Source organism: Somniosus microcephalus, chromosome 2 (genome assembly GCF_052327205.1).
Source record: "Somniosus microcephalus isolate GS21.2 chromosome 2, FLI_Smic_1.0, whole genome shotgun sequence".
NCBI classification, from domain to species: Eukaryota; Metazoa; Chordata; class Chondrichthyes; order Squaliformes; family Somniosidae; genus Somniosus; species Somniosus microcephalus.
The window spans coordinates 129,135,168-129,150,060 of NC_140988.1; the positions used below are offsets into that span (position 1 = coordinate 129,135,168).

The following is a 14,893-nucleotide window of genomic DNA, read 5'->3' on the forward strand; positions in this document are numbered from 1 at the left end:
CGCCTCCAAGCCCGACTCCACGGCTCAATGAGCCCATAGAGTTATGCAGCACAGAAAGAGGCCCTTCGGCCCATCATGTCCGCGCCAGCCATCAAGCCCTATCTATTCTAATCCCATTTTTCAGCACTTGGTCCGTAGCCTTGTGTGCAATAGCATTTCAAGTGCTCATCTAAATGCTTCTTGAATGTTGTGAGGGTTCCTGCCTCTACCACCCTTTCAGGCAGTGAGTTCCAGATTCCAACCACCCTCTGGGTGAAAAAGTTTTTCCTCAAATCCCCTCTAAACATCCTGTCCCTTATCTTGAAACTATGCCCCCTGGTTATTGACCCCTCTACTAAGGGGAAAAGTTCCTTTCTATCTACCCTATCTATGCCCCTCATAATTTTGTACACCTCAATCAGGTCCCCCCTCAGCCTTCTCTGCTCCAAGGAAAACAACCCCAGCCTGTCCAGTCTCTCTTCATAGCTGAAGCACTCCAGCCCAGGTAACATCCTGGTGAATCTCCTCTGCACCCTCTCCAATGCAATCACATCCTTCCTATAGTGTGGCGACCAGAACTGCACACAGTATTCCAGCTGTGGCCTAACTAGCGTTTTGTACAGCTCCATCATAACCTCTTGCCTTCATTAGCCGAGACATAGAATATAAGTATCCCATATGCCTTTTTAACCACCTTATCTACCTGTCCTGCTGCCTTCAGGGATCTATGCACATGCACACCAAGGTCCCTCTGATCCTTTGTCCTTCCTAGGGTCCTACCATTCATTGTGTATTCCCTTGCCTTGTTAGTCCTCCCAAATTGCATCACCTCACACTTTTCAGAGTTAAATTCCATTTGCCACTGTTCTGCCCATCTGACCAACCTGTCTATCTTGTCCTGTAGTCTGAGGCTTCCCTCCTCTTACCACTCCACCAATTTTTGTGTCATCTGCGAACTTACTGATCATACCTCCTACATTCATATCTAAATCATTAATGTACACTACAAACAGTAAAGGACCCAGCACTGATCCCTGCAGTACACCACTGGACACAGGCTTCCACTCACAAAAACAACCTTCAACCATCACCCTCTGCCTCCTGCCACTAAGCCAATTTTGGATCCAATATGCCAAATTGCCCTGGATCCTATGGGCTCTTACCTTCTTGACCATTCATCTCCCATGCGGGACTTTGTCAAAAGCCTTACTGAAGTCCATGTAGAGTACATCAACTGCACTACCCTCATCCACACACCTAGTCACCCCCTCGAAAAATTCAATTAAATTGGTTAGACATGATCTCCCCCTGACAAAGCCATGCTGACTATCCTTGATTAATCCTTGCCTCTCCAAGTGGAGACTAATTCTGTCCCTCAGAATTTTTTCCAATAATTTCCCTACCACTGATGTTAGGCTCACTGGCCTGTAATTCCCTGGTTTATCTCTACTACCCTTCTTGAATAATGGTACTATGTTAGCTGTCCTCCAGTCCTCTGGCACCTCCCTTGTGGCCAGAGAGGTTCTGAAAATTTGTGTCAGAGCCCCTGCAATCTCCTCCCTTGCCTCACACAGCAGCCTGGGATACATCTCGTCTGGGCCTGGGGATTTATCCACTTTTAAGCCCGCTAAAACCGCTAGTACCTCCTCCCTCTCAATACTAATTTGTTCAAGTATATCACAATCCCCCTGCCTGATTTCTATGCCTACATCGTCCTTCTCCATAGTGAACACAGGTGCAAAATATTCATTTAAAATCTCACCCACATCTTCTGGCTCTACACACAGATTGCCACTTTGGTCCCTAATGGGTCCTACTCTGTCCCTTGTTATCCTCTTGCCCTTAATATAGCCCCATCCCCTATGATATCAGTGGGACATTTCCATTTCCCATGCCAGCCATCCTTACACACTAAGTGAGATAGACAATTTTACTAATGGTTAATGATAAATTAAGAGAAGTTCATAATGCTCCCTAGAAACTGGGTTGTGACTTCCCAAACATATTACACATTACAGTCAGCAAAGAGAAGAAACTATCATCAATCAGTGTGGTCCAAGAGGTAAAGGGACATTTGTCAATGTGTCACATTGTCTGATGCCCCCCCACCCACCGAGTAGGACTCCCCCTCCCCCCCCCCCCACACATTTTCGCAGTTTTCTTCCCTTTCCTTGTTTTCTCCTGAAGATGTTGACTTCTTGCTTAGATATGATTCCAATTGAGTGTTGCTAATTCTTCAATCATGGGGGCATTGCAGCTGAAATCGATCCTGTCCTCACTTGCACATTTCCGGCAAGGATGTTACGGAATGATCAGGACCACGAACTTGGGCTGATTTGCCCCTCCCTAGCCCAAGGACATAATGACTATTTGAAACAGCTTTACTGTCTTCTCAGCTAAGATGAGCTAAATCAGTACGTAAAAGGGACCAAACCTGGCCCCTTCCTGGGCTGTATGGCTCAGCTAGTTTCTACTGAGAAATGGAAAAAGCCACAGTATGATTTTTTAAAAACTTGATAACATTACAATTTAAATGTTTTCCATACTATAAAAAAGACATAGAAGCACTTGGGAAATTGCAAAAAAGATTTACAAGGATGGTACCAGAACTGAGAGATTACAGCTGTCTGGAAAGATTGAACAGGTTGGGGCTTTTTTCTTTAGAAAAGAGAAGACACGGAGGAGACCTGATGGAGGTCTTTAAAATTATGAATAGGTTGGACAGGGTAGATTTGGAAAAATGATTTCACATGTGGGAGAATCCAAAACTAGGGTCCATAAATACACGATAGTTACTAATAAATCGAAGAGGGAAATCAAGAGAAGTGTCTTTACTCAGAGAGTGGTTAGTTAGAATGTGGGACTCGCTGCCACAGGAAGTGGTTGAGGCAAGTAGCTTAAATGCTTTCAAAAGGAAACTAGATGAGTACCTGAGAGAAAAGGGAATAGAAAGATATACTGAAAGGCTGAGATGAGGTAGATGGAATGGGAGGAGACTCGTGTGGAGTACAAACACCAGCACAGACTGGTTGGGTGTCCTGTTTCTGTGCTGTATATTCTGTGTAATTCCATGCAGCCTATTCCAGACATAGCCATTCTCCAATGTTAGTTGGAGGATAGTTCTCTCAACTTAAGAGTTATAACCTTAACTCCCTCATTCATTATAGAACTATTGGCTCACACCTTGCAGTTCAAGAAGAAGGCTGTCCACCACCTTCTCATGGGCAAATATGGATGGGCAATGAATGCTGGCCTTGCTAGCGATGCCCACATCCCGAGAATGAATTTTTAAGAAATTCTATTGTATCTGAATGTGTTTCATGAGTTCACTCTCAACATTGCGAGAACTTCCTCGATCCACTCTTGCAGAGCTATGCTAATGAAGGGCAATCGATTTCTCATTTGTGCCATTTCTTTTCTTTCATCCTAACTGCTCCTGAATGAACCTGTCTGCATATTCAGAATGGATATACACCTTTGCACCAGGCAGCACAGCAGGGTCACACCCACATCATCAATGTCCTCCTTCAGCATGGAGCCAGAGCCAATGCCATCACTGCTGTAAGTCTATCTCTTTGCTTGGTAGAGATACTGGAAGATTCTGTGCGCGCAGAAGGCACACGCCTCAGTAAGGATCACTGATACTAGTGCTAATTGCTGCTGTCATCCCAAGAGGTCACAATCTATTGATTTCAGCATCCTTTTTAGATTTCAGAGTAAGCTGTGTTTAAAAAAATTACATCTCGCATCATCTATATTTTTTATCATGCTAATAAGGTCAGCTCTTGTAATAAAAGGACTGCATAAATGATTTTGCTGTTATTTAGCTGTTACTAATAACCATCTCTCCAAGTTAACTGAAGTTTTGTGAAGTGTCAAGTTCTAGTCTGCTGACGGCAGTGAGGTTAGCCTGAACAAGTCAAGTAGATATGCTGAATAGAACGTTTCAAATAGCATTCTTTTAGGATTTAGTGATTACTGTTGGCAAGACATCAGCTCACACACAGCCCTGGTGAAACTAGTAAATTAAATCAACTCTCTTTCTTGCAGAATGGCAACACTGCCTTAGCAATTGCCAAACGTCTTGGATATATCTCTGTGGTTGATACCCTGAAGGTTGTCACGGAAGAGGTCACCACCACTACAACTGTGAGTACATCCCTGATGACAAAATCTCATCAGTGTTTCAGGGACTGTTCTTTCTCTGCATTTTCAGAATAAATTTGATTTGTATGTTGCAGCATTTTTTTTGCAGAATTGGTTGTAAACTAATGTTATAAACCTTTGTTCCGTCACAAATAGGTTTAAATATTAAATTATTTTACAAAATGCGACACTAGATTAGAGACATAAGGTTGTTATTTTTGAATATAAATATTTGGTATTGCTGATGAGACATCTGTGGTGAGATTCAACCTGCAGTATATGAGGAAGATCAGAATTCTCTTACAGGGCTGATTCAATGGAGGTTTATATATAGATCGAGGCATGTATTATTAATGAAGCAAAACATAATTCTGACTGCTTCACAGTCTAGTGCAGCAGAACTCTGGTTTAAGTTGATGCAATGAGGAAAGAAAGAAGAGCAAATACAAAATCATGTTAATTTACAACATGTTTAATTAAGCAACAGCAATAATTTACATATCAATTTGAAGTCAGAGATGATTTGGTGTTGAAATTGCACAATTTTTACTAAACTGGGTCCTAAAGATCATGGTAGAAAATCCGTTGGGGGGTGGCTTGGGCAGGGGAATGGAGGGGCTGCAGTCATATCCAGGATCTCTGTTTCCAAAGTTCTCATGGGTCAGGCAGATATTTCTTGATTTCCATTCTAATGTCAGGCACCCACACCTAGGTCAGCACATCTAGGTTGCCCACTGAAGAGAGAGACCACTAGTTGCAGTGAAACAATAACAGTAGCCGGCCACATTGCAGAAAGGTACACAATTAATTACTCTGGATCGATATCTCTACTTAAAAAAATTAGGAGTATGCTACAGACCACCAGGTGAGCATAAAAGGAAGACAGTTTGCTCTATGAAGAGATTGGGTATGTGAGAACAGGAAAGTTATTTTAATAGGTGACTTCAATCAACCAAATATACATTGGGGAAAACCCAAATGGTTTAAAGTCAGAGTTGGTTAATGTAATGCATCATAACTCAGTGTATGGGGGACTCCTTGTGGCACAGAAATCATCTTAACCTGGAGTTTGTAAACGACCTAGGCAACATACAGGAAATTGGAGTTGTGGCAGCTTAGTGACCACAGAATGACTGAGTTCAATATGAACTAGGATTCAGAAATGCAAAAAAACAGAAGCCAGGTATACTTAACTTTAAACGGGCTGAATGAGGGATGAACTTAAGCAAATTGATTGAGTGAGGTTGTTCAACAACACTTCAGTAGAGGGCAAATGGAATACTTCTAAAGGAATAATGCTGAGCATGTACAATAAATAAATACCCCTGAATCACAATCTCAGACCAAACAAGCATGACCCCAAATGGATTAACAAACAAATCAAAAGTGAAATAAAAAGGGGAAAAAAGGACTTCTACAAATCTTGCATTGAGAATGGGGAAGTTGTTCACAGAGATAAGTATAGAAGCAGAAACGTGCGATCAGAAGGGCAGAGAGAGACCTTGAAAAAAGCACAGCTGCAGAGGCAAATTGTAAGGTATTATTTTAGTACAGTACGAGGTGAGAACCATATAAGATACAAATAGCCTTAAAACTGAGGATGAGTACAAGATAGTCAATATTCTGAATGATTACTTCCTCCAAGTATTCACAAGAGAAGACATGAGCAACATACTTCCCCCAAACAGATATAACTTGAATAAAATCTATAATTTCCATATAAACAAGATGGAAGTCTTAGACAAACTAAAAAGGCTCAAAACAAACACATTTCCAGGGATAGATGGTATTTCCAAGAGGACTAGGGAGGAGATTTGTGAGACATTGACAAGGAGTCACTGGATACTGGGGAGGTACCAGTTTATTAGAAACACACTAAATGCCATATTCAAAAAGGAAAATAAAGCAGATACAGATAACTACAGACTCACGAATCTTACTTCAGTTCCATGTAAAATAATGGAATTGATTTTCAGAAGTGAACTTGAAGAATAACTGTACAACGGTAATCTAACAAACAGCAGTCAACATAGATTCAAAAGGGGAAGGAAGATACTGCCTGACCAACCTCCTTGACTTCTTTGAGAATGTGACAACCCAATTGGACTGTGGAAAGCCCTACAGCATGATATTCCTAGACTTTCAAAAGGCATTTTACAAAGTTTCAAATGAAAGACTATTATTTAAGCTCAAAGCCATGTGGATACCAGGTAATTCATGGGAATGGTTAAGAAACTGGCTGAAGAGTACAATACAACGGGTGCTTGTTAGACGAGTTATATTGGGGTGCAGAAAAGTACTGAGTGGGGTGCCCCAGGGGTTGGTGATGGAACCACAACTGTTTCTAACTTACATCAATGACTTAGATTCAGAAACTCAATGCAAATTGGTCAAATTTGCTTATGATAGCAAACTAGACGAGACAACAACAAAACAGCAACTTGTATTTATATAGCGCCCTTAATGTAATAAAATGTCCCAAGGGAGCTTCACAGGAACATTATAAAACAAAATTTGACACCAAGCCACATAAGGAGAAATTAGGGCAGATGAGAGGTAGGTTTTAAGGAGCATCTTAAAGGAGGAAAGAGAGCTAGCGAGGCAGAGAGGTTTAGGCAGGAAATTCCAGATTCCAGAGCTTAGGGCCTTGGCACATAAAGGCACGGCCATCAAAGGTTGAGCTCAAGATACTCAAGCGGCCAGAATTAGAGAGCGCAGATATCTCAGAGGATGGTGGGGCTGGAGGAGATTACAGAGATAGGGAGGGGCGAGGCCATGAAGGGATCTGAAAACAAGGATGTGAATTTTAAAATCAAGGCGTTGCTTGACTGGAACCAATGTAGGCCAGTGAGCACAGGGGTGATGGGTGAACATGACTTGGTGTGTGTTAGGATACGGGCAGCTGAGTTTTGGATGACCTCAAGTTTACGTAGGGTAGAACGTGGGAGGCCAGCCAGGAGTGCATTGGAATAGTCAAGTCTAGAGATGACAAAGGCATGAATGAGGGTTTCAGCGGTGGATGAGCTGAAGCATGGGCGGAGTCAGGCAATTTCACAGAGGTGGAAATAGGCGGTCTTAGTTATGGCACAGATATGTGGTCGGAAGCTCATTTCAGGGTCTGTAATGGATTGTAATGTTAGATGAGAAATAGGAAGGGGCCAAGAAATAGGAGGGGGCCAAGGATAGATCCTTGGGGTACATCAGAGGTAATGATGTGGGAGTGCGAAGAGAAGCCATTGCAGGTGATTGTCTGGCTACGATTAGATAGATAAGAATGGAACCAGGTGAGTGCAGTCCCACCCAGCTGGACAACGGTGGAGAGGCATTGGAGGAGGATGGTGTGGTCAACCGTGTCAAAGGATGCAGACAGGTCGAGAAGGACGAGAGGGATAGTTTACCTTTGTCACAGTCACATAGATGTCATTTGTGACTTTGATAAGAGCTGTTTCGGTACTGTGACAGGGGCGGAACCTGATTAGAGGGATTCAAACATGGAGTCCCGAGAAAGATGGGCACAGATTTGGAAGGCGACAACACGTTCAAGGATTTTGGAAAGGAAAGGGAGGTTGGAGATGAGACAACCCAGAAATTACATTGGACAAAATATTTAAGTGGACAGATCAATGGCAGATTAAATTCATGCAGACAGGTTTAAAGTACTGCACATAGGAAGGAAATATGGTGACACAGATACTCCTTGAAATAACGAAGGATGAAATTGAAAAAGGCTTAGGTGTCTTTAGTAAACTTGCTGCTCAACATGTCCAATCAATGCAGAGCTCCAATCAACAAAGCAAATAGAATCTTGAACTATGCAGCCAAAGCAATAAAATATAAGTTTGAGGATGTCATGATCACATTCTATAATGCTCTGGTCAGGCCACACCTTGAGTATCATGAAATCCAACTGTTAACAGAGATAACTGATCGGAATTAAGTGAAATATATGTCAAGTTTCAATATAACTTTACAATTAGCCTTATTAGCTTTCAGAACAGAACAGCAGACCCTAAAGTAATATAAGAGTGCTGGCATATCTTCCAATCCATTCCAGGATTTGCCATATGGATCAGCAATCACAATCTTAAAAATCCTCAGCTCCTTCAATAGTCGATATAACTGATTTGGGAATCTGCATCCTAGACACCTAGCAATTTAACAACATTACATTTTCACTCCTGAGTGTTGCACCATCATGTTGGGAAACGCATTACAGGGACAAGGGAATCACAGAGAAGCACGACTGCTGTCATTTCCTGCACTTGCTAATATGCATATGCTGTTTGACCTTATTCCAAGGTAATTAAGAGGGATTATGGATTTAGAGTTAGATATTAAATATAAATGTAAGAGATGGACTTAGATGCAGTAAATAATCAAAAATACATAATCTTGACTGTCAGTGAATATAGAACTTTTCAATACAATATTCTCTGAAAAGAATATGCAGTAAGTAGCTTCACAGAATGGCCTCATCTGACTCATCCACTATAACCTTTTTACTGGCCAATTTATATTGGCCTGAAGGCCTCTATGGCACAGTGTTCTGGTGGTTGCGAGATTATCACTGAATGCTGCTTTTTCTCCCTGATAATTACTTTATATTTTTCTACTAATGTCCTGATTAGGTAGCTTCTGATTTATGTGTCTGTCTTTCAGACAATGCCACATATATGTGAAATTCAATTAAATAAAACTAATGAAACCAGCAGCACACACAGGTACAGGTTACTGTCATCAGTATTTCAATTTGTTTAAATCTTATTGTAGCTTTGTCCCAGTGAAAGGATTAATAAACATTGAGTACCAACAGTTTTAAGATTATATTTATTATGATAAACATACTGACTCTGAGAGGCCAGTTGGCATAAATCAGCTGAGACTGCATTGGCTGACCAGGCCTGGATTGGCTGAGTCTCAGCTAGGCCATGAGTTTTTATTGGAGCCTGTTTGGGGCTGAACTTCCACCCACCCCAAATATGTTTTGTGACATCAGACTCCAGAGGGCGCAGGGCCACGGGGAGAGAATTCCCCAGGGCTACTAATGCTCCTAATAGCAATCATGTTTTCACTGTTATGGGGAGTGAGAGAAAGGTGGTTCAAGTTTCGAGCCAAATTTGAAATGTGAAGAAAGTCAAGAAACAAAGAAGCAGTTGTCCTCTGAGTATACTGATAAAAAGGGGAATTATTTGCTGATTTATGAGTTGTAGTGCCTGATTGATGTAAGTGTGTTAGGCTGCACTTTGGCAGAATGACAGAAATTTCAAAACAAACGGATGCAGCAGAAATTAAACTGAGGCTGTTGGGTCAGTAGTCTGCCATCCAGTGGTTCTTCCTGTGAACAGTTAACATATTCCTGTATTTCTGTTCCTGCTTGTTACAGACTGTAACTGAAAAACACAAGCTGAATGTACCTGAGACAATGACTGAGATCCTGGATGTCTCAGATGAGGAAGGTGAGAAATGCGTTCCTGTATACAATGCTATCAATAATGATATGAATTGTTGCTGTGCTAAAAATTATGATTGTCATTCTCATTCCTCGATGTGATGGTTATAAATATAATACACCATTAAAAAAATTCCAACCTAGAATTTTAGATAATAGTAAGTGTTGTTCATAAACAAATGTTATAATGCTTTGTATTTTATTCTCTAGAGTGAAGGTGAGAAATTATAAACTATTATTAGAGTTAATTCATTGGCCTAGCTACTGTGTCCTTTGCTGATCTTTGCCTGTGGTGATTTTGTTACAAAACATTATATTTTGCTAGAAAAGTCATGCTGAACCAGTTCTCCTGAAGTTCGGTCAATTTTAAAGTATATCTAATTTGCATATTGTCTAGCTGGGAAGTAGTGAACAGTTTTCAGAGGATAAATTGGTAACAATGTTAGAAAGTTTCCAGAATCACATTTCATTCTGGTGGAAAAATAAAGTCCAAGCTACAGACCACTGGTTAACGAACTTGTGTAAAATTCTGTTGCATGGTATCGTAAAGTGATGAAAAGTAGGTGGATTCTATAAAGGTAGTGTGAAATGTCCAGTGGGTGCGCTGGACCGGAAGGTCAGTGAGAGAGTAGGATGGGGCAGTTGGAGTTGCTGCTTGAAAGGAAGCAGCGACGAGTGCCTCGATCAGCTGCTTGGAGAATGCCAAGAGAGGCACAGAGGGAAGCTGTAGGCTTATCTAAGAGGGAGTTGAGCCTGGGACGGCAACAGGAGAGTAGGAAGGTCGAGCAATGCTGAAGGGTTGGGGTAGGGATTTGGGAGGGCAAGGTACCCAAGAGGGGAGAAATGAAAGGAGGCATGATGACAGGAGAGAAAGGTCTAGGAGGGGAAAAGAAAAAAGAAATTAAAAAAGGGGAGGAAAAAAGTGGAAATAGAAGTGATGGGCTCGGGTCCAGAGCGACAGCCAAAAGATGCCGTGAATGGGCACAGGGTAAACTCAAGTTACATAGGCTTGGTTATGTAGCAATTATTAGTATATCCTGATAGTAAATGGGGAATAGAGAGGAGACAACAGGAGGGAGTCCAGAGTGAAATTTAGAGGTCCCGTGGTGGGATAACATTGACATAGGTACGGTGGAGTCGGCATGGAGCATCGCCGAACTGTTGTCCAGGTTCAGAGACAGGTGTGATGGGTGAGTGAAGTCCAGAGACTATTCGAAGGGTAGAGTATCGGAGGACGCACTGATGGACGTATTTCTGTGGGAATGAAGATCGAGGATCAGTTGCGGGGCAGAGAAAAACGGTGGCGAAGTTGGAGGTCACCATAAGATTAGAAGCGGTGGAGAAATGTACTTTGGCCCAGGAGTGTGAAAGTCTAGCCAGGAACCAGACTGTAGCTGAAGCTGAAAAACCAGTCAGCCAGAGACAGGCTCAGCAGGTAACAGCAACGGTGGGGGAAGGGCTGTAAGCTGATCAAAGTTACTTAAAATTTAAGCAACTGAGCGGCAACTGTCGAGGAACCAACTAGAGATCAGGCCATCTTAGACTGGGTATCATGTAATGAGAAAGGAATAATTAGCAATCTTGTTGTACGAGGCCCCTTCGGGCGGAGCGATCACATTATGATAGAATTCTTCATTAAGATGGAGAGTGAAGTAGTTGACTCAAAGACTAGGGTCCTGAATTTAAATAAAGGAAACTACGATGGTATGAGGCACAAGTTGGGTAGGATTGATTGGGGAATGTTACTCAAAGGGTTGACGGTGGATAGGCAATGGCAAACATTTAAAGATTGCATGGATGAACTACAGAATTTGTTCATCCCTGTTTGGCATAAAAATAAAACAAAAAAGGTGACTCAACCGTGGCTAACAAGGGAAATTAGGGATAGCATAAGATCCAAGGAGAGGACATATAAATTGGCCAGAAAAAGCAGCAAACCTGAGGATTGGGAGCAGTTTAGGATTCAGCAAAGGAGGACAAAGGGATTAATTAAGAGGGGGAAAATAGAGTATGAGAGTAAGCTTTCAGGGAACATAAAAACTGACTGTAAAAGCTTCTATAGATATGTGAAGAGAAAAAGATTGGTAAAGTCAAGCGTAGGTCCCTTGCAGTCAGAATCAGGGGAATTTATAATGGGGAACAAAGAAATGGCTGACCAATTAAATACATACTTTGGTTCTGTCTTCACAAAGGAGGACACAAATAACCTCCCAGAGATGTCGGGAAACATAGGGTCTAATGAGAGGGAGGAACTGAATTAAATCAGTATTTGTAGGGAAATGGTGTTCGGGAAATTGATGGGATTGAAGGCCGATAAATCCCCAAGGCCTGATAATCTACATCCTAGGGTACTTAAGGAAGTGGCCCTAGAAATAGTAGATGCATTGCTGGTCATCTTCCAAAATTCTATAGACTCTGGAACAGTTCCCATGGATTGGAGGGTAGCTAATGTTACCCCACTATTCAAAAAAGGTGGTAGAGAGAAAAGGGGGAATTATGGACCGGTAAGCCTGACATCGGTAGTGGGGAAAATGCTAGAGTCAATTATAAAAGATGTAATAGCAGAGCACTTGGAAAACAGTGACAGGATCGGACAAAGTCAGCATGGATTTACAAAAGGTAAATCGTGCTTGACTAAACTACTGGAATTTTTTGAGGATGTAACTGGTAGAATAGATAAGGGAGAACCAGTGGAAGTGGTGTATTTGGACTTTCAGAAGGCTTTCAATAAGGTCCCGCATAAGAGATTAGCATGTAAAGTTAAGGCACATGGGATTGGGGCAAGGCACTGACTTGGATAGAGAACTGGTTGGCAGACAGGAAGCAAAGAGTTGGAACAAACGGCTCTTTTTCTGAGTGGCAGGCAGTGACTAGTGGGGTACCGCAGGGATCGGTCCTAGGACCCCAGCTATTCACAATATATATTAATGATCTAGACGAGGGAACTAGATGTAATATCTCCAAGTTTGCAGATGACACAATGCTGAGTGGGCGTGTGTGCTGTGAGGTGGATGTCGAGAAACTCCAGGATGATTTGGACATGTTGGGTGATTGGGCAGATGCATGGCAGGTGCAGTATAATGTGGATAAATGCGAGGTTATCCACTTTTGTGGCAAAAACAGGAAGGCAGGTAATTACCTGAATGGCAATAGATTGGGAGAAGGGGAAGTGCAACGAGACCTGGGTGTCCTTGTGCACCAGTCGCTGAAGGTAAGCATGCAGGTGCAGCAGGCGGTTAAGAAGGCAAATGGTATGTTGGCCTTCGTAGCGAGAGGGTTCGAGTACAGGAACAACGATGTGTTGCTGCAGTTGTACAGGGCCTTGGTGAGACCACACCTTGAGTATTGTGTGCACTTTTGGTCACCTTATCTGAGGAAGGATGTTTTTGCCATGGAGGGAGTGCAGTGAAGATTCACCAGACTGATACCTGGGATGGCAGGAATGACGTATGAGGAGAGATTGGGTCGATTGGGCTTATACTCGCTGGAGTTTAGAAGAACGAGAAGGGATCTCATTGAAACTTATAAAATTCTAACAGGACTAGACAGACTAGATGCAGGAAGGATGTTCCCGATGGCTGGGGAGTCCAGAACCAGGAGTCACAGTCTAAGGATAAGGGGTAAGCCATTTAGGACAGAGATGAGGAGGAATTTCTTCACCCAGAGAGTGGTGAACCTGTGGAATTCTCTAGCACAGAAGGCAGTTGAGGCCAATTCATTAAATATATTCAAGAAGGAGTTAGATATATTTCTTAAGGCTAAAGGGATCAAGCGATATGGGGAGAAGGCAGGGACAGGGTACTGAGTTTGGATGATCAGCCATGATCTCATTGAATGGCGGAGTAGGCTCGAGGGGCCGAATGGCCTACTCCTGCTCCTATCTTCTATGTTTCTATGGCAGATCAGAGACAGAGCAGCTGAGTCTTATGGTGTAGTCCAGTGTAGAAGTGCAGTATTGATATCCAGAGAAGTGGAAGCCAAATTTGAGAAAAGATCCAGTGCTCACTGAGGAAAACAAAGAGCAGGGATGGTTGGGGGATGGGCAGTAGCGGTTTAAACTTGTCGTTAGGGCTAAAATGCACCTACTGTTAGAGCCAGGCAAACTTAAACAGTGGAAGAGGGGGGAGTGGGGAGAATGGGCAAAGGATGGTAGCGGATGGCCAAGGATAGAGGTGGAAAGTAAGGTGCTCCCTAAGGACAAAAGCAAAATACTGTGGTTGCTGGAAATCTGAAATAAAAACAGAAAATGCTGGAAATACTCAGCAGGTCAGGCAGCATCTGTGGAAAGAGAAACAGAGTTAACGTTTCAGGTCGATGGCCTTTTGTCGGAACACTAGTGAAATATAAAACACAGAAGTGAATCACTGCAAATTGAAATATAAAATGAGGTTTCAATGCAGGTATTTTTCATATGATGTCCATATTCAGCACTTTGTTTCAAAATGCCCACACAACAACCGTAAAATGAAAATATGGTACTTGTGATATTTCTACTCCTGACAGGTTTTCTTTCAGTTCTGAAATTGACCTCTATAAGCCAGAAAACTTATTAACAGTCTGTCACTTCTGTTCACTCATATAAGTATTTTGTATTGTCAAAAAAATCAACAAATAACATCTGTTACCTTCACATGTATGGGATGGAATTGCCTCTGTATGCTACTATCGCACAGCAGGGTTTCATCCCAATAGTATTTTTTTCGGATTGCGGGAAACAAGAAATCACATTGAAATGCCAAGCTCTGCTGTCATTATTGATGGGGGGAGACAGGAGACGTAGGGGTAGATGTTCATCTTCACCATCTGGGTGGTAACTTAGCAGAGCAGATGGCACATGCATTATAGAACCCAGCTGATTCTCATTGCATTGATTTAAATGGATTGAAAATCCACCACCTTCAACATTCACTCCCTCCACCACCGGCACACCATGGCTGCAGTGTGTACCATCTACAAGATGCACTGCAGCAACTCGCCAAGGCTTCTTCGACAGCACCTCCCAAACCCACGACCTCTACCACCTAGAAGGACAAGGGCAGCAGGCGCATGGGAACACCACTGCCTCCAAGTTCCCCTCCAAGTCACACACCATCCTGACTTGAAAATATATCGCCGTTCCTTCATAGTTGTTGGGCGAAAATCCTGGAACTCCCTCGGTAACAGCACTGTGGGAGTACCTTCACCACGCGGACTGCAGCGGTTCAAGAAGGCGGCTCACCACCACCTTCTCAAGGACAATTAGGGATGGGCAATAAATGATGGCCTTGCCAGTGACGCCCACATCCCAGGAACGAATAAAATAAAAAGGTTCGATAAAGA

General features: G+C 42.5%; 1 protein-coding gene across 33 annotated transcripts in view; it reads left to right on the forward strand.

Annotated features, from left to right (window-relative positions):
- The window catches only part of ank2b (ankyrin 2b, neuronal), a 1,120,520-nt gene that overhangs the window by 915,438 nt on the left and 190,189 nt on the right, over window positions 1-14,893 (forward strand). For all 33 annotated transcript variants that reach the window (XM_085962266.1, XM_085962253.1, XM_085962237.1 and 30 more), the window contains 3 exons: window positions 3,442-3,540; window positions 4,030-4,128; window positions 9,509-9,581. In XM_085962266.1, the coding sequence (XP_085818392.1) occupies window positions 3,442-3,540; window positions 4,030-4,128; window positions 9,509-9,581 (271 nt within the window). The remainder of the gene's footprint in view (window positions 1-3,441; window positions 3,541-4,029; window positions 4,129-9,508; window positions 9,582-14,893) is intronic.